Source organism: Falco punctatus, assembly GCF_963210335.1.
Source record: "Falco punctatus genome assembly, chromosome: 7".
NCBI classification, from domain to species: domain Eukaryota; kingdom Metazoa; phylum Chordata; class Aves; order Falconiformes; family Falconidae; genus Falco; species Falco punctatus.
The window spans coordinates 32,185,337-32,205,771 of NC_137587.1; the positions used below are offsets into that span (position 1 = coordinate 32,185,337).

At 39.0% G+C, this 20,435-nt stretch overlaps 1 protein-coding gene across 1 annotated transcript; it reads right to left on the minus strand.

Moving 5' to 3' along the window:
* Positions 1-15: 15 nt before the first annotated feature.
* Positions 16-19,337, minus strand: LOC308067430 (alpha-1-antiproteinase F-like). The gene is made up of 4 exons (XM_080396287.1): positions 18,690-19,337; positions 14,972-15,242; positions 11,977-12,124; positions 16-10,824 (listed from the first exon to the last, which is right to left on the minus strand). The coding sequence occupies exons 1-4, from the start codon at positions 19,321-19,323 to the stop codon at positions 10,636-10,638; spliced, it is 1,242 nt and encodes a 413-aa protein (XP_080252413.1). The 5' UTR covers positions 19,324-19,337; the 3' UTR covers positions 16-10,635.
* Between the last annotated feature and the right edge of the window lie 1,098 nt (positions 19,338-20,435).

Below are 20,435 nucleotides of genomic sequence, written 5' to 3' on the forward strand. Positions count from 1 at the left end.
TTCTGGGACTATGGTTCACAGACACACAGGTTACTTCAAATATAGAAAAATCTTTATCTCTATAGATCTATTCTATCATAAGTAACACAAAGATTTGTAAGTGTGAAGTATGTTGACCACAAATATATGGACATAGCAGCAATATGATGGAAATGGAGTGTGGGATTAGAAAGGAAATGGACATTGCCTTCCCCTCCCTTCTATCCTGATAGTTTTGAGTTATTTAATAGTCCTTGGGAAGGATCAGGCAGTTCAAAGTGCAGGGAAAATTGTTAAGATTGAAGATGTATGCGTGTCTGGTAACTATGGTTCTTCTAGTGTGGATGAGGTATATAATGAAGAAAAAAGCCCAATCTGCAAGCAGTGCTCATGCCATGCTTTTAATACTTCTTGGAGAATCTCCTCCACTGTTCTGCCAGAAAGGCAAAATTCATTAGTTTAGAAAGGCAATGTGAGATGGGGATGAAATAGCCTGTATATAGTGACAGAAACAATCATGAGGAAAGGGAAGTTCTGCTCACAGAACTGGTTTTTTTTTTTCATTTGAATAGCATCACTAATACTATGTATAAACTAAGTAGAGAACAGGGACTAGAATTAAAAAAAAAATAGGCTATACCAATGGCAACAACCAATACTTAATACTTATCACCATTTTTCAGTTGAAAATCAATACCAGTTACAACTAAAATGTAGGAGGTGAGTTACATGTATGGTGCACATACATGGTAACAGCTAAACCTCCTACTGCTGCTTCAGAAGTGTGCAGGTTGGCCGATATGACATAGAACCTACAGCAGACTTGAGCCCTCCTGAAAAGGGGACAGGAGAGCAGTCAGTTGCTCTAACATTAGAAACCTTTATTTAGACCCCAGAATCTTTCAAAAGAAGGCCTGTTATACATTATTTCTTCATGTAACAGCTTCACTAATGGGGTTTCTTTTCAGCTATAAGTGTTTATATATATATATATATATATATATATATATAAGTATAAATACTAATATAGTAAAAAATAGCTGAGACTTTCACATCTGAATGATTTCCAGGGGAGGTCTTCTGAAAGAATAGTATGCATTTTGTTTTCTTTTCCTTATAACCCCCAAAACAGTTGACAAAATAGCCATGTTGCAATCTTATTGACTACAAAGATCTCCAAGAATATTTCCCATTGCCCAAATACTGTTCAGGATACTGGAATGGCTTCAGGATGGGATAGACTGCCTGGTGAGTTGAAAATTCAGGGTAGGTTGCCAGCTCTGTTGAACAGCTCAGCTTTGACCTTTGGAACATCACTAACACTGTCTGATGAGCTTCAGTTTTCTCATCTGTAAGATAAAAATAACACATTGAACTTGCTTATTGAGATAAGATGATGTGAAAATTAAAAGTTACTTTCAATGGCCTTGAGCATCATTTCAGTTCTTCACTGAGTTTAATGAAGATAGGATCATTTTCTATCAGTTTGATACCATTCTTTGGTAACAGTGACACACAATTTAAAAGGCTGTGGTCTGCAGGATGCAGCTTTATACAGCTGCAGAGTGAAATTGGAAATGTTCCTCAGTTGCAAGCTTCCACAAAAAGTCCTCTGGACTTTACAGAAAATGGCTTCTTTCCTGGTGGGTTTAGCACTTGCATCCATGAGATGCTAGCTACCTAGGTACATTACAACATGGGGAGAGGTGATTAAGCACACATAAACTGCAAGTATTAATAATCTGCATGCATCACACGACACTGCCCAAGACAACCCTTTTACCAGGCTTTCTTCTTTCATGACTAGAAAATGCAAATATCTGTTGCCAGCACCTACAACACAAGAGTGTTGTACAGGGAAGTAGAGAAGGATAAGATCACTGTGCTTACTAAGAAGTTTTTTTCACCTTCCATTTTCACCAAAGCACCACACCAGCAGGGATCATTCCACCTGAACCTTTTCATCTACTGCCAGTCCAGTGTTGTGGATTATTTACCTATGGTAAGGCTCCTGAATCCCGCTGTGGCTGTTTGAACAATGAGAGAAAAGATGATCATCCTCAGTGGACAGCTATAAGCAAACAGGAAGCTAAGCTTATACAAAGTGAACCTGTGACTGAGCTGGGAAGGGAAGCAGAAACTCCCAAGCCCCAGCCCAATGCTCTCTAACGACTGGCCCATCCTTCTTTCCTAATAATGTTCTTGCGTTAAAGAAAGAAAGAAATTAATCAATTAATTATGGGTTTCCAACAGCAATATAGTACTTAAAATTGTAATAAATGTGTGTCTATACAACATGAAAATATAGTTAACAAGAACCATCCCAATGAGTAATTCAAGACTTAAGCAACTAACATTATTTTGAAAGCCTTCATTAAAAAGTTCTTCTTCACCATCCCATTGGTCCACTGACCCTGCTATCTGGGACCATCTCATCTGAATTGCTTCCTTTACCTCCTCTGTACTCCTGAGTGATACTGAATCGAGTACCTACCTTTAATCACGCAGCTGATCAAGCAAGGCTGATCAAAGTGGATAGAAGTAAACAGTAATGACATTATTCTGTGACTCAGAAGCTCAGCTGCCCAAGCACACAATATGGATTTTGGCTAATGCTCAAAGAAAGGACCCAGAAAGTGGTCCTGCAAACCACAGAGGCAATTTGCCTTGTTTATTACTCCATGTCAGTCTCTATTCATACAGTACTGCTCTGTTGAAAACAAGGATATGAACACAGGAGTCCACCAGGGAACACACACAGAAGGCGGCAGGTTTCAATTTTATTTTGGATGGATATATCATAGATTTGTTCTGGCCGGTGTTTTTAACTATGTTGGGAGAAGATTTAGGCAAACACCACATAGCTTTTAAAAGTCATACTCTAGATCAATATGCAGACAAGTAAAAAAACCATTTTTTCATGTAATCAACCACTACACAAGCATCTCAAATTTGTTAATTTTAACAGAAAACTGTTGTAATTGTGAGTCTTTCAGTACAGATCAAACCTTCCCTATCTCAAACTAGTTAATACCCTGTCTAGTGCTGGCTCCTACATACTGATATCTGCTCCGACATTCTTTTTCTGCCTTTCTTCACATCACCCACAGTCACTTGCAGACCACTCACATCTCCTTGGCGCACCACCATGCCCTGGCACCCCTTGCTCCCTCCATCAGCTTGGAGAGCAATGGCCAACAGAGCCTTTTGAAGAATCATGGAGGGAGGCATTTCCAAAGAAGTCACAGCAAGATCCTTCATCAAAAGTCAACCTTTGGGGATCAGGGAAAACCCAGACTGATTTTCACAGAATACCCAGGTGTCTTCTTCCATAGGGCAGCAGAACATTATGGCACTCCTAAGGGTCAGCAAGAATGGGTCTCAGCTGTAGAGAGCAGAAAGGTTAATCAGGTCACAAGAACTTCTAGGTGACGGTGTCCTGCTCTCATGTTCATTGATCAGCCAGTGAGAGTACTTTTTTTTTACCTTGATGATGCAATGTTTTTAAATTAATGCCTTTGGTAGAACTTAGGTGGGTGGGGATTATGAAAACCAGTTTGAACTGGTCTCCAGCCTTTGTGAATGCTCCAGCTCTCATACTAATGATGATTGTATTAATCTCTTAACAAACACATTTGTTTTTCTAATTCGCCTCCACACTCATAATTACTATAACTCCGAACCCAACACCCAATATTACAGCACAGATGACACTTAGCACCCCCTGCTCTTCGCAGATCTCTGAACTACTGGGGTCCCTCCTGAGGTAACTTGTGAAGCACAATGACTGGGATCTCCTTACCAGAAACAGAATCCTGCAAGACAGGACTGAGCCTAAGAGGATTCATTGTCTCCAAAGGAGGAATTTTTTTACCAGCACTTTCTAGACACGTTTTCCTTCATAGTTCACTGTAAAAACAGTATTTCTACTACTGCTCCATGGGAACTCAGTGCACAGCTAAAGCTGAGAAGTCCATAAATCCTTTGAGCTAGAGATCCCTGCTTCATCATTGATGGTAGTAGGCTTATAACTGAGCTACAGCTTCAGTGCTGCGTTACTTACAAACTACTTCACAAATGTTCAACTTTTTTCTACATCTGACAAACCTGCCTGGATTATGCAAGTACCCAGATTCTTCCTGTAGCCTTTATTGTCCGCTTCAAAAATCTTTTCTCAGAAAAAATTCTTGGAAGTTCTCTGAGGGAGCAATTTCATTGTAAGAAAGCAGAGTCAGAGAAATCAGAACATTTAAATAAACATGTTGGCTTTGTCAACATTTTCAAACAGAAATTATGAAAATATTGCACAGTAACTTTTATTTTATAAGATATTATCAAGTGATAAACTTTTCTACTGTTTACCAATGAAATGGAAGAACATTTCAAAACCTTTTTCAGGAATATTGTTGAGATTTTAAATTTTTGTGACAGCTTTGGAAAATTTAACATCTTAAAATTTCTCTTGGGAGACAAATTGAATGTGAGGATAACACCAATATAGGGCTATGGACATTATCTAAAGGCTATTGTAGGAAAAGACTGACTGGAAAGAAAGTAGTTGTTTACAATAAATTTAAATCAAGCACTTATTTCTTCAACTCAGGATGGATAAAACTTCTGCATCAGTTGTAGGGGACCTGAACAATGAGGAAATTATTTTGCCACTCACAGTTTTATTTATTCTCATTTGCATTTTTTCATTAATTAAAAATAGATTTGTCATATACTGTAAGGTCATAGATGTAGAGGAAAAATAGTTTGGAACCTACAGCTAATTCACATTAGAAAAAAAAATTAAACAAGGAATCTAATAGGAAAAACAAGCTGGCAATGAGATATTCCCCTTAAAAGCTATACATATATATGTACATCTGATAGAGAAACAGAAGAACAAAACCCAGAGACATTAATTAAGAGATATGGTAGATCTAGTCTGTCCTTGTGAACGTACATTGGTACATAGCAAGGCATTCATGTGATTGAATGTAAAAAGTATGATCAATGACTGTGAAAAGACCAAAACTGCAAATAAGCTTACAAACATAAATTCACCTATTTCAATCATTCGAAGAAGTGATAACAGACCCTTGTAAAGTACCCAGAAAACCCCTCTTCCTTGTTTATAATGACTGCTCCTAAACTTCTGAGTCATATGTCAGTTTTGATTTTTAGTTATTTCCCACTGAATCACTGAGTTGATAGAGATGATGGTACTAACTGAGGAAATGAAAATGCTCTTAACTGCCAGACCTGTACTGTTGTCTTAAACACCCTTGGGCACAGGAAAAGGAAATAAACACTTAGCCTTTGGCTCTGAGTTGAGCCTATAGATACACAGTGTATGTACAGATAACATCCTAGAAGCCATAAGGAATGTCCATCCTTAGCTTAGACTGAAGGCTCACATAGTTCAGTGTCCAGTGCTGCAATAGTATACACGGTGTGGGCATACCATGGCACAGGGGCACACTGACATTTCCATCTCTTCCTTTCTTTAGATCTCCCACTGTTTGGTTTCCTTTTTCACCAGCACTGAGCATGGAAATGACATACTCAGTGGCCTATCCAGCATCACTGCAAAATTTCTGGGTGGCAATGCCTGTCTCGAGATCACATCATACATAAAATAAGAGCTTCTTTCTTTGTATTCTTAGCTTTGGATTTCTTGGCAGTGGTTCTCCAGACACAGAGTACCCTGAGATCCTTACCCATGAACAAGGTGGAACCACCGAGAAAATAGGTCACCTCACAGTTCATTAAAGTCCCACTCTAACTTCTATGAATAACACATGCCTGAACATACTGCTTACAAAAAGATCTTCCCTCTCTACTAGCCTAAGGGTTTTTTGAGATACTTTGTTATCTTTTCTCTGAACTATGTGACATACCTCAATCAAACCATTGTAATGGACATGCATCAACTCTTCCAAATAATCCTTTCGTAAAGGATTCTGGCTACTGCTGTAAAATACAGCAAAAATGTTTCTATAAATACATTGACAACAAAATGAGGGCTAAGGAGAATCTCTATCCATTAAGGAGAAGGATGAGGTACTTGATGTCTGCTTTGCCTCTGCCTTTAATAGTAAAACCAGTTGTTTTAAGAGTAAATCTTGGCCTCCTGAACTGGCAGACAGGGACAGGGAGCAGAACGAAGCCCCCACGGTCCAAGGGGAAATGGCCAGCAGCCCGCTACACCACTTAGACACACACAAGTCTATGGGGGCAGATGGGATCCAGCAGGGGACTGAGGCAGCTGGTGGAAGCTCTCACCAAGACACTGTCAATCATTTATCAGCAGCCCTGGCTAACCAGGGAGGTCCCAGCAGGTGGGAGCTTAGCCAACGGGATGCCCATCTACAAGAAGGGCAGGAAGGAGGATCCAGGGAACTACAGGCCTGTCAGCCTGACCTGGGTGTCAGGGAAGGTTATGGAGAAGATCAGCCTGAGTGCCATCACATGGCATGTACAGGAGACAACCAGGTGATCAGGCCCAGTCAGCATGGGTTTATGAAAGGCAGGTCCTGCTTGACTAACCTGATCTCCTTCTATGACAAGGTGACCCGCTTAGTGGATGAGGGAAAGGCTGTGGATGTTGTCTACCTGGACCTTAGGAAAGCCTTTGACACCATTTTTCACAGCACTCTCCTGGAGAAACTGGCTGCTCATGGCTTGGAGAGGCGTAACTTTTGCTGAGTAGAAACCTGGCTGGATGGCCAGGTCCAGAGAGTGGTGGTGAATGGAGTTACATCCAGCTGGCGGCCGGTCACAAGCAGTGTTCCCCAGGGCTCAGTACTGGGGCCAGTCCTGTTTAGCATCTTTATTAACCATCTGGACAAGGGTATCAAGTGCACTCTCAGTAAGTTTGCAGAAGGCACCAAGTTGGGTGGGAGCCTTGATCAGCTGGAGGGCAGGCAGGCTCTGCAGGGGGATCTGGACAGGCTGGACCCCTGGGCCAAGGCCAGTTGTATGAGGTTCAGCAAGGCTCCGTGACGGGTCCTGCAGGTGGGTCACAGCAGCCCCACACAGCGCTACAGACCTGGGGAAGAGCAGCTGGAGAGCTGCCTGGTGGGAAAGGGCCTACGGGTGCTCGTCAACAGCCAGCTGAATGCAAGCCAACAGTGTGCCCAGGTGGCCAAGAAGGCCAACAGCATCCTGGCTTCTATCAGAAACAGTGTGGCCAGCAGGACCAGGCCAGTGATCGTCCCCCCGTGCTCAACACTGGTGAGGCTGTGCCTAGAGTCCTGTGTCCAGTTTTGGGCCCCTCACTACAACAAAGACCTTGAGGTGCTGGAACGTGTCCAGAGGAGGGCAACAAATGTTGTGAAGGGTCTAGAGAAAGTCTTACAAGGAGCAGCTGAGGGAACTGGGGCCATTTAGCCCAGAGAAAAAGAGGCTCAGGGGAGACCTTATCATTCTCTATAGCTCCCTGCAAGAAGGTTGTAGTGAGATGGGTATTGTTCTGCTCTCCAGAGTAACAAGCGATAGGACAAGAGGAAGTATCCTTAAGTTGCTCCAGGGAAGATTTAGATTGAATAAGAGGAAAAAATTCTTCACCAAAAGGGTTGTCAAGCATTAGAGCAGGCTGCCCAGGGAAGCAGTTGAGTCACCATCCCTGGAGGTATTTAAAAGAGGTGTAGATGTGGGACTTAGGGGCATGGCTTAGTGGTGGACTTGGCAGTGTTAGGTTAATGTTTGGACACCGATGATCTTAAAGGTCTTTTCCAACCTAAACCCTTCTAGGAAAGTTGTGTTAGTTCTTTAATATTTTGTCATACTTACCCACAACTACAAATTCTACAGTTTCCAAAATGCCAAAGTTGGACTAACTCTTCTGCAATTCAGTGCAATGCTCACGTTCATCTTATTCTAAAAACTTATATCACATTTGTCACCTCTTATTATTCTGGTACAGAGACCAATCTAACTGATGCGTCACAGTAGAAGGCTTAACATTTTTCTTCCTAAGACAGCTACAAGCTCTTGCATGTGTACTAAACAGTCCTGGCAATTTGTTGTTACTTGCTTTTTGACTTTTTTTATTCTAAAAACTATGTTATTGTTAGTTCAACTTGAAATAGTTGCTCAGGCCCAGCCACTGCAAAGGAAGTTCATGTGCAATGAATTGAGATTCTGTTTTGCTGGTAGCCCCCCTTGAGCACTTCTACACTTTGAACATCTACTGTCCCCTCAGGGTCTCTGGCAGGTTTCTGATATCTTTGAATAAGAATACATTATTACATACTGTGACTTCTACAAGTTGTTTTTTCCTGAAATTTGTCCTTTTCTTTTCTTATTACAGTTTTAGATTTAAGGTTAGGGGGTTGTTCTTTTAGGCAGAGGACATTCTCTGGTTTGATCATGATTTTCATTTTCTGAAGTTTTTCCTCATAATTCTAATAGAATTTGCTGTGTAAATATGTAATTTTTTTTTCCTTCTTAAGTTAGGTTTTTTGGATTTACGTCCAAATTCATTGCTATAAATTTTTACAGGAAAGCAAGCTGCAAGATCTGGTTATGTCAGAAAACTGTCACCTAGCAAGATCTGAAGTGCCTCTAGATCAACATAAAATACAAAGATAGGTAAGATCCTGTAGAGGCTGACTCTCTGTCAAGGTTTGCTATGCATCCAGAGATGTAAAGACAAATGAAAACAAATGGAGTACATCTAGTTTTCATTTTGGGAAATACTAAATTTATTCTTCCTTATTGCCCTTGATTGCCACACGGATGAGTTTTTCTTCACTATGATTTTAATCTGGAAGTGGGTTCCAGCACTCCTAAGAGCTTTTTTTTCCCCGTCATAATCTATTAACAAAAGAGTATGATCTAGATGGCCTGTATTTTGTTTATAGAATAACAGGAACCACAGGTCAAAACGCATACCAAGACTGGTAACATAGCTATTAGAGGGAGTCAGGAGAGAGCTTTTTAGAAGGTAAATGAGACATACACATGAAGCTACAGGATTGATACAGTAGAAGCAGCATGCTTTCTATAGCCTTTGAAAGAAACATCTCTGCATCAAAGAAATGCCTCACCTTCCCAAAAAGTAGGTTATCTCTGCTAGGAGAACTATGTGAACAGAGTTTCACTGCTCAGGCCAAAGACAGAGGGCTTTCTGAAGCTCATTAGTGGCATTACTGTGCTGATGTAATATTAATAACTGTTGACACCAGTCAAAAAATCTGCTTGAACCATACTTAAGTCATAACTCTGAATTAAAGAAATAAAATAGCAGAATTAGAAACTTTTTAATGTCATGTTTATTCATTGTTGTTCTACTGTAGTACATTTGTCTGCATATTTCAAGGCTGTACAAAGACTGGTGTTAATGCTTAATACCTATTAATAGACTAACCCATTTTAGTTAATAATTTGCCCCTCCTGCAACCAGAGATCAGATATATACCATGAAAATGAGCAATGAAATAAAATAATGATAGACGTTATGAAAAATTGAAGAAAAAAACAGATAGGAAAGAAAACAAGAAAAAATAAATAAGTATGTGCATTATGAATGTTTCTTTTAGTATCGTGTATCTTACTAGTGAAAAAAGTTCATTATAATATTGTGGCTATACTAACCGTGAAGCGGATGAGAAAAAGAGTACCAATGTTGTGTTACTGGACAGTCTGGGAACAGAAGGAGATATGTCAAGAGACACAGTAAGTGTCACTGTTGGGGTATAGGTGTTACTAGTAGGGTGCTTGATCCTACAAACAATACTGGAATGGTGCTTACTACCATGGGTAATCTCCCAGGGCCACACAGCAATGGTACATGCACTGGCACCATGTGGAGATGGCTTGTGTTTCCTGCTGCTTGGGGGCTTCTAGAAGCTGGGTTAGGTGCAGGCATAGGCTAGAAGAAGTCTTCTGGGTGCTCTGAGCTGTATATCTGATTCACAAAGTTTGGCTCCAGGGCACTGAACTGCAGAGATCTGATCTACCTCTTCTTTTCTTAGACACAATTCTTAGACCTTCTAACGTTTGCCCTGGAACGAGTCTGAACTACAAACTCTCACAGAAACAAAACAAAAAAAAAAAATAGTGGGCAGGCCAGTATATATCTGCAGGGGAAAAACACACCTTCTTTGTGATCCCTTTGCAGCAGCCTAGCTGGGATGACAGCTGAAAGTCAAAATTGTAATAGACTCACTGGACAACAATGGTACTATGCAAGGTAGTAAGCATTATGCATGTTAAGATCTATGCTAGATATGAATTTCATGTTGGTAGGAAAATGGGCACAAGTAGTAAAGTGCCATAACTTGTACCCATTTGCTAGTCAATGTAAAAAAAAGGGTGAGAAGGCAGCTGTGAGGGAAGAAGCAGGCTTATACAACCCTCTCCACCCACATGCTACTCATCTTCCCTGCTACAAGATGTATCTATGCTGTCAGTATCACACAGGCTGATTTTGTCCCAGATCTAATGACAGTTCTGCCTGAATGCAACCTTCTAAAAAAAAATTAAAAAAAAAAAACAAGGCCCAAACAGATATGCAACTATGGCAACTTAAATCGATGAAGAGTTTCATCTACAAAAACCAGTGAATAACATCAGTTAAGAGGTGAAGAGCCCTCTATAGCTATGCCATACTCATCAGGTCAAACACTTGGTGATCACCGCCTACCTAATACGTGTATCAACTTAGTCTTTTTTCAGAGGGTTCACAATTTTTCCCATGAAGAGTATATTGTTCTCCATAGTTATGACCATTAGGAAGGGCCTGTTGAATACAATGGTAGCTGGAACAGACATAGGCACTATTTCCATGCCTGTGGCAGCTGCTGCTTCGGTGCCAGTCTCATCCACCTTTACTACAGCCTTATGAATAGCCTGTGAAGAAATAGACATGTTACAAGTCAAGGGGGTACAAAATATGTCACCTAAATAATAACTTGAGCTAAAAGTGCCTGAAGAAGTTCTTGTAAGAAACAAGCATCAGATGGACAGATGTGAGTCCACTGCACAAAGACAGCAAAATTGTGGAAAAAAAGCAGCAAGCTACACACGGCATAGCTTTCCTAGCCCCAAAGACGAAACATTCATCCCCAGTGGAGGAGCATGTCCCTACTAGCAAAAACATTTGTTTTGTTTCTTTGCTCATTCCCTGATCCCACTTGTGCAGATCTGTGGAGCTAGGTTAAAGGTTAAGAGAGCAAGATCATATTTAACTGTCTATTAAAATTCCATATAGTTGAAGAATTAACATTCTGATTAGCATATTGAAGTTATGTTTTCCATGTTCTTTAATGTCTTGGGAAAAATGTGAGCAAAGGACAAGAAATGGAGGGCTAGAGCAGAGAAAGATGTAAGTTTTACCTTGCAAAATCAAGACATTCACAGACCCTAACTGGCTCACTTCCACCTGAGGTCATGAGGGCAGTTGGTTTTGTCCATATCAGGCAATGAAATTTGCACTGATCGTCAGCTTTAGACTCTGGGTTTATTAAAGTATGACTTATCTGTAGCTTTTGCCTGGGCCTGGCACTAATGAGAGTCATTGCTCATAGACTTGAAGCCAAATGTTTTTAATAACTGCATTTTCCTTTCCTCCAAACAGTTTAAAAGCAAGCAGCATTTGTCCTCTCCCCTCCCCTCCATAAAATAGCAGCAGTGATACATCCTACAGCTTCCTACTTGCCCACAGGCTGGCTGAAGAAGGTAAACACAAATGGAAACAACAGTGTAATGACTGTAACAACACGCTGCAGGAGGGTACCAAGCTGTGGATTTGATCATGTCTGTTTTATAAGTTTGCCCCACGCTGATCAGAAAAGCCTCCTAGGTTAAAAAGTTGTAGGCTTGTAACCTGCTCCAACCCAATTGCACTGACAGCACAAGTAACATGGGCAAAATACTCTCTATACCAAAAGCCACCTTTTCATGTGAAGCAAAGCTTCTTTACATGAGTTTTGATCATGAATAGATGTCAAAGTGATGTATCAGTAACCATGGACCCATAAAGCAAAAAGCAGTTTGACTTACCTGGGAAATTCTGTGCTGGGGCTGCCCAGTGATCCCAGACAGGTCAGCCTTATCAGTGAATACATCCATGATGCCCATTTTATATAAAATATCCTTTAGATTATATGTCCCATAAAGAGTGAATTTTGGAAGATACAAATTTGCTGAGCTGCCAGAAAAGAAGTGCAAGAATGTGGTGAAACTTTTGATCAGATATCACAGTATAACACAGACTCCCGAGAGACAAACTCATTTTGCTTTCTCCCCAAAGACATTTTGCTTGCAGGCTCTCCCTAGCCTACATGGGAGATGTATAGTGAAAAGAAAAGAAGGTTTATAACAACGTTAGAAGTCTGGTTGACAGGATAAGGTTGTAGGTTGCTGCCTCACAGTCTGCAGTAAGCCAACATGTGAACAGTGAGGTTGACCCAGTAATCATTCAGCACAACAGTGCTCCCTAATGATCTTCATCTGACATTTTCAGAACTTAGTGATAGTTTGTGCATTCTGCTGGAAGCACCTTCATCATTATTCCCCATTACTGAAGATGCAGAGGATTCACCTCGTGACAAAGTGATTCTTTTAGGTATCTCAGGCTGGACACAAAAAAAAAATCCAACACATCCAAGTTCACTGGTTACTTTTAGGAGGAATAAAATAAAATTAAATAAATAAATAAATAATGATAATAAAAGGCTATCCTTGTGTGTTTGTCATATAAATCAGGACAGAGCAAACAAAGACATACACCAAAGGAGCAGGACAATATGTGGTGGTGATTGTATGGGTAACAAAGTAAAAACCAAAAGCATAAGAATATAGTTAGTCAATAGATAAACCTTTTTCTATGTCAAGTCCGATGTCTGATTTATTAAATTTTTTTGAAAGTGACTAGTTTGCTGCTTTCTATAAATTAATCAAAGCGCTCCATTTCCGACTCATTTCTTCCTTGTTCTTTCAGGATCTAACAATTCCTTTTCAAAGGTTAAAACCAACATTTACAGCTAGAAGAATACAATGAGACAGAGGTTAGTGGTAACACTGACAGTCAGTCCTGTTTTCTGATGAGAAACTAGGACAGCCGTTCAGGGTTCCAGGTCAGGTAGACAGGAGCACTCATTGAAGCTGGCCAAAAAGCAAGTCATCCAGTGGACAAGTGGGAAGGAAATGGCCCATACCTCCAGCGTAGCACAGCATCAAATACCAAATCTGGCTAGTACCCAAAAATGAGAGTGCTAGCGGATTGATAACAGGTTGCTGATCTCTTCTGCCTAATTCCTGACTGTGCTGATTGCTGTGTCAAGTGAGGATGCACGTATCATTGAATCGTCTCTCTTACTATTACATAAACTCATCCACAAGCCCCCACTTGCTTTCAGCATTCAGGAAAGGGAAAGACAGGCACACAACACCAATGCAACAAGGCAGGAAGCACTGGAATACTCTTTTCAGAAGAGAAAGTGATGTTTTCTCCACCATTCAGCCATTAAATAGATCTCAGCTGCCTGTACTGGCAACGTTTCAGCGTGATCCCCAGTTCAGCAGCCAACAGTAATGAAAAATGTTCCTCACGATGCTTCTGCAACTTGTGTCACCATCAGCTTGCAGAGAAACTGGGACAAACATAGCTTGCCCACAGCTCTTAAGGCAATCCATATCCTACACCAAACCCATTTAAGACCTCCCAGAGACTCCAGAGAACAAAGAAAATCAGTTGCTTTGAAAACTAGAAGAAAAAGAAGGAGCTGTTATTAGCTTGCAGGAAAGAACTTCCCTGATGAAAAACAAGAAGCTGCTTGAAGCAAGCTCATCTTTGACAGTGATGCCTTTTTATATTATAAGATTTACCTCTCCCATTCATGGCTTTTATGTAGATTATTCCATTTTTAGGAGGGGGGAGAAGATGGAGAGAGGAAATATAAACCCTTCCATTGTATTTATGTCTTTCTTGCTGATTTTAAAGGCAATTGTGTTTCTTTGACAAAAATGGTTCATAAGAATCTTGATTCACCATCTTAGTTGTCCTACAGTGATTTTAGATACAAACCACATAGCTTCTCCCAGAAGTTTCAAACCCCTGAAGGTGTACAGAGAATGACAAACCTTTTTGTCTTTTTTTAAATGAAAAAAAAAAAAGATTATTTTGATAAAATTTAAGTGAATCAGAGTTAAGAGCATAACACTGGGTTTGGTTTTCTGTAATAAGATGTAATTTTTGCCTTGAGAATTTATGATCTAAAATACAGTTTTCAAATGGATGTGTGTGAAGGTCTCTAACATGACACATCAAATTCATGAATGAACACAAGGAGTTGATTCTGTAAACATTCTGTACCTATGCTTGTATACATATGTTGCCCCATCAAAGGCTACTACTACACATGATATTAAATGGAAGGAGTTTAAAATTGGTTTTAGAAAGAATATAACCTTTCTACCTTCTAGTCTCAATGTTACCTTGAAACAAGTGTAGTTTATTCCAATTTTGCCCTCTGAGTCCTCAGAGATCCTGAATATAGCAGCTCTGCAATGTGTCAGCAGCTCTATACCCTTACCATTGAGCTTTGTCCTCATAATTGCCAAAAGAAAGTTGTTATTTTAGCCTTAAATGTGCAATTATTGGGAACTGTAATAGGCAGGAAGGAAGCAATAGACAAGAAAAAAGGCTGAAGGAAAGTGGTAGGAATTTACTGATAAATAGAAGGCAGAAGATCTCAACCAAAAAAGTGAGAAGAGCTTATAAGACAGAAAACTCATGGCTAACGGTTGTTGAAGATGGGAAATAAAATGTGGAACCAGCAAAAGTCCTAAAGCTGTGAAGGTTTTCACTTTGTGCAGCAGTGAATGTGAAAACACAGGGAGACCAGGGAGCCAGATTTCAACTTTGGTCAGTGGGAATTCTTCTGTTGATTGAAACAGAACTAAGAATAGTATCCCATTTTGTTTCATAGCCCAGAAGATTGAAACTGATTTGTCTCCTTGCCTGCCATCTGAATCAAGGACAGCAGAATTTTACCTTTTTGAGACTAATGTCCTCCACCTTGACATACGTTCACAAGACAATCTTTTCTCCAGCTTCTTCATTCTTCCTTGATCAGGCAGAATAAAAAATGCTGAAGCACCTCCTTTGTAATCCATTTGCACCACCGTGGAAGACAGCTGGTCATCATAGCCATGCTTGAATATGCCCATTCCAAACATCATAGGAACTTCAACAGCCTTGTTCCCATTCACAAAGAATTTGTTCTTTTTAGTGTATTTTGGATCGAAAGGTTTTTCCCATTCAGCTTGAAATATAAGAGACAGAGTTACAGGATATTTTGAGGACATGAAACCATAGGACATATCACCATAGGATACATTCATGGATGACAGAAACTGGTACAGCTGGATCATCTTAAAAGCAAAAACAGTTTGCAATGAGCTTACTGAATGCTCAGAATAATTCAATAGCAACACAGGGTAGGTAGAGCATGATGTAAAAAACTTCTTCTTCCTATCTTACAGCAGGCTGCAATATTCTTCATTTAAATTAGATACCAACTGTTCTAGTGTGCACTTTTCCTGCATGACAACAGCTTTAAGGAACCTATAAAGCCCTTATGATGCAGCCTTTAAATGAGAGCTCAGAAGAAGAAACATTCTCTCCTTTCCTCATTCTGACACCAAAATGGACTTGTGGAGTGATATGAGGGATGAATGCTCCAGAGAAATTAAGGATTCAGGTTACTTGCAAAGAGAAGGGGGTTATATCCCACTTTAGTTGACAGCAAATAAAATCGTGAAGAACTTAATTCTATCAGACTGCTGAGTTAAAAACCAAGCCAAAAGAACAGCAACAGAAATCTTTTATACTGTCATGCTCACAATATCAGAGAGAAGCCTTTGGAAATTTAAGTAATAGTGAAACAAACCATCTACATTGGAACTCTGCAAGATTCTTAACCACAGCATAGAGTAATTTCTAAGACAAATTCCAGCTATCCCCTTCCTCATCCATTTCAGAGTCTGAGCTGATTAAAAAAAAGGGGGAAAGTTGGGGGTGGGTTGGGGTGGGTTGGTTTTTTGGTTGGTTGGCTTGTTCATTTTTTTTTTTAAAGAAAGAGGTGTAGTAGATTTTTCTTTCTAGAACAAAACTAATTTTTTTTATCAAATATAATGAGCAAAAGTAGAGCCACAATGCTAAGTGAAGTAAGTGTCATCAAGAAAACCATAAAACAAGATGCAACCTCTTTTGACTTCTGATTTCTATTTGAATAATTATTGCTACGCAGCTTGGTACAAATGAAATAATTATTGTTTGATGTTACCATCATCTGTGAAATAGACATAAACAACACTTATTTAGCATTTGGAAAGTGTAAAATGAGACTTCGTGCATGTCTAGGGCTCTGAAAATATAAACTGGCAACTGCCAATACTGTGAAGATGGAAAAAGTGGCTACTCTTGTGTTTCTTCATTAACAGTGGCTTGTATCATAAGATATCTAATGGGCAGGACTTCTGCCTTGATATATTTAAAGGGGGGGAGAGGGAAATAGAATAATTACACAAGGCCTGAAGCACTCAAACAACCTTTATCCAGTGCTTAACTCAGGGGAAAAAACCACTGATTTCAGAAAGAGCTTTGCTTGATTAAAAACTGAGTAGGATGTCAGGATTTAGCACACAGATTAGACAGAGATGATATTCACTAATCTTTTTCTCCTTTTTCAGAGGAACTTTCATTGTTGTGCTCTCCTTTCTCTTAGGAGACTACCCTCTTGTGATGACACCTTTCTCAAATGCTTCAGCGTGTTCGTGTGGAAAAATGAACCTCTAAGTATGATACTCTGTGGTGACCAGCTCGGCCAGGGCATGGTAAGGGACTGGAGTACTACAGTGGAATAGCATGCTCACTAGCTGAGAGCCAGGAAAATATCGCCAGAGTTTTGTCCTTAGGGAAGGACTTCTGTGCTATGCTACACCACAAAAAAGGTGGTCACCAGCACTGTGCAAGCAAGGTTGTAATACACAGGGAGTGGACAAGAGTCCAGAAGTATAGACTAGTTAGGGAGGTACCTGAGATTTAGAGATCCTCTCCAGATTAATCCCAGCCTCTAGATCAATTAGCATTAACCTACTCTCAATTTCAAGATAAAAAATCCTTATTAGATTGCTATTAATGCTATTATTTTATCTATTTTCTTTAAATTTGAAGAGCTAGAACTGAATCTCCATCATCTTTACAGAAGCTGGGTAATTATTTCAGTAATAAGAATGAACATCTATTTTTAGAACATGTGAAAGTTACCTGTAATACAAAGTTATCTTTGATAAAAGGTTTCTCCAGCTTTTGTCTCCATTGTGCTACTAAATTTATTGCTTCTTCTTCAAACACTTTCCAGTAAAGGAAAATCAACAGCTTTTTTCCTGTTTTGAAAGACATGCCTGATGCTAAGTAAAAGCCTATCTTGAAAACATTACTTGAGCTGAACAAGTATGTGTTCAAAAGAATTAAGAAACATCAGTCATCTGTATTCCAAACAACTCCATTTAGCTGTGACTAATTCTTCAGAGATTAACACAAGGAACAGAGACACAGATGAAAAGCAAAACAAAACAAAAATATGGTTTTGAATTACTTTCAGGGGAAGCCTCATATCAGGAAGGAGAGTAGAAGCATCCAAGTTAACTGTTTTAAAAGAGTATAATTTCTTTTAGAATAATAGCATTTCTAATACATCATACCTGTTTCAATTAAAAAGCTTAATGATATTTTTATCAGATAAATTACAGAATACTATTTTTCTGAGTAAAATTACTTTGGGTTTATAATATGATAAAATAAGTACAAGAGAGAAGGTTTGAAATAAGATGCAGTATCTGTTACTAAACCAGTGACTGAGTCTTACAGCCTTGCTTCTCTTCTTATTAGATCAGCAGTCTGAAAAGCTCTGGAAAGATAGGTAGACTGTATCTAAGCAGACTGCACAAGTTAATTAAAAGAAACAAGCTTATTGTCATTAGGCTCGTATTTGATACTGGTGGGTCCATGTCTTCACTAGAAAATATTAGAATCTGCAATTATTAAAAAAAAAAAAACAACAACAACCACAAAAAAAAAACATTTGAAAACCTATGCCCCTAGACACATCAGGACTACAGCTATACTATCAGTAAAGGCATAGTTAGCGGAAAAAAAAGAAGGAGAACATGAGTGAAATTAAAGCTACTGTTACATGTTTAGCTTTGGATACATGAACATAGTAACAGCAAAACTATAGAGTAAAGGTATTTTCTTTTCGATAAGATGCTAAGCTTTACTTTAACAGTGTTCTTTGAATTTAACTCTGAACTTGCTAAACAAGATAACAGCTGAAGTGAGTTTCAAATTCATTCCTAGTCAACAAAGCATTTAAGAAAGTGCTTAAATCCCTCTAGATTGTGTAGGACTAGGTATTTTACTGAATAGAGTTGCCTTCCTCAAAGTATATTTCACTTAATCTTCAGAAGGAAATAAATGTATATATTAAAAGATATAGGAAAAATTGACATGAATTTTGCTAGCAATTGTTATCAGTGTCAAGCAGTACATAATTTCCAGTAGCTGTGTTTGTAATTGTGTGGGAATCAAAAGGAAAACAAGATATGAGTCTGTATGCAAAACCATATTGCAAAGAAAGGTGATGAAGTCCAAGACTGACCTGAGGAAATAATGTATGAAGTAGGAGAATATGATATGTGTATCTTACCATTAAAATAAATGTAGCTAATAAGGAGAATTTCAGTAAGTGGATCAAGGTTATTTATGAGGTCCTTGATTTTCCCATTGGTTCTTGCTGCTACATATTCGTTGATCTTTATCTGGGCTTGGTCAGCCCTCTTGAAGTTCATCGGATAAGCTTCTCCTTCATAGAAGTTTCTGAGATTACTTAAAAATTTGTCTTGTGGCTTCAGTCGGTCAAGCACAAACAGGACATTTCCCATATTCAGCTGTAACCCCTCATTCTTTCTGTTTACCATTTGAATGAGTTGACGATAACCTTCATGTATTTCATTTTCAGAAATCTCACGTGGGTTAAAGTTAAGGACCCTAAGAATCTGTGTCAGAGTGTCTGATCTGGCACCCAGAGTCAGCATGGCAAGGGCAGTAGAGATGCTCAAAGGAGAGAAGAAAATATTCCCACTGTTTTCACGAGAAGAAATCTCTTTGTAGAAACAACATGCAAACTGACAAACACTGTTTGCTACAGGCTGCAGTAGCATGTTTTGGTTTTCTTGGCCCCTTTGATTTTGGTTTCTTACACCTTGGCGATTAGGCTCATAGCAATAACTGTTGGAATTAATCCAAACAATTAAAAGCCACAGGAAAAACAACATCTTCATGTTTCTATAACTCTGTTAAAAAAAAAAAAAAAAAAAAAAAAGAAGAAGAAAAATTACATTTGGCTTACAAATATTTTTACCTTGTGCTTAGCAATAACTGTCTTCACTGTACAGAGTTGGCTTGGTATCAGTGATTCCAAACCATTTAAATTCAGCGATATCAGCTTTCTATTTCAAGGAAGCAGACTCTGGAAGATTGCTCAACCTACCAAAGAAGTTATGAAAGAATAAAAATTAAAGCCAAAGAGGGATGAAGTAATACCAAAGACGCCCTCATTAAGGTTAGGCTACAATTCCTTTCAAACTGTTTTGTTTCCAGCGTTCTGCTTTTAATGTGGCTTTAAGTGATAAAAAGCTGTAAGTCAAAAGTACAGGTCTACAGCCAGTCAAGGCTTGTCAGTTAAATTCAGCAAGATGGAAAATGAAAGCAGAAAAAAGGCACAATATACCTCCATTGTGAGAATTAAAATTGTATACATTTTTGAATGGGCTGCATGTAAATTTATAGGCAGGCACCAGAGAGAAAGTAAATGCACTTGTTAATGAGGAATTGCTGAACATTTACAGTGATTCCATAAAGCTTGAACAACTAAGCATCATTTTAAAAAAATCCCAAAATCCCACATAACTAACAAAAGAGAGAATATGCTTTGAGCAATTAGGAAGTTATCAAGACCATGGAAATACAGTGTTGCTTATTAAGAAAGGAAAATGAGCATGTACACAGAACAGCAAATGGGAACAAGAGTGCCTGCTGCATGCAAAGGCATGTGCAGCCCAGTGACTGAACCAAATCAGCTAAAAATAATAATAATAACAAAAAAACCCAGAGGAAATTCTAGAACAATCATGGTGTTTATCATCAGAAAGATAGCAAAGGGTGATTTTGGCAGTGAAGGCTGCAATGCTAAAAGATGAAGATGAATTAGTGAATTCTGAAGGAACAAAGATACTAAAACATACCGCAAAATAGGAAAGCCTTTTCCAAAGCAGCATGCAAACCATTAATTTCACATCTATGGCAATACTTTTAAATCTAGAAATTAATACTGTACAACATTTGGTTCAAGAACTTTTGTCAACAGACAGAAGGAAGTAAAGATGTAGAATAT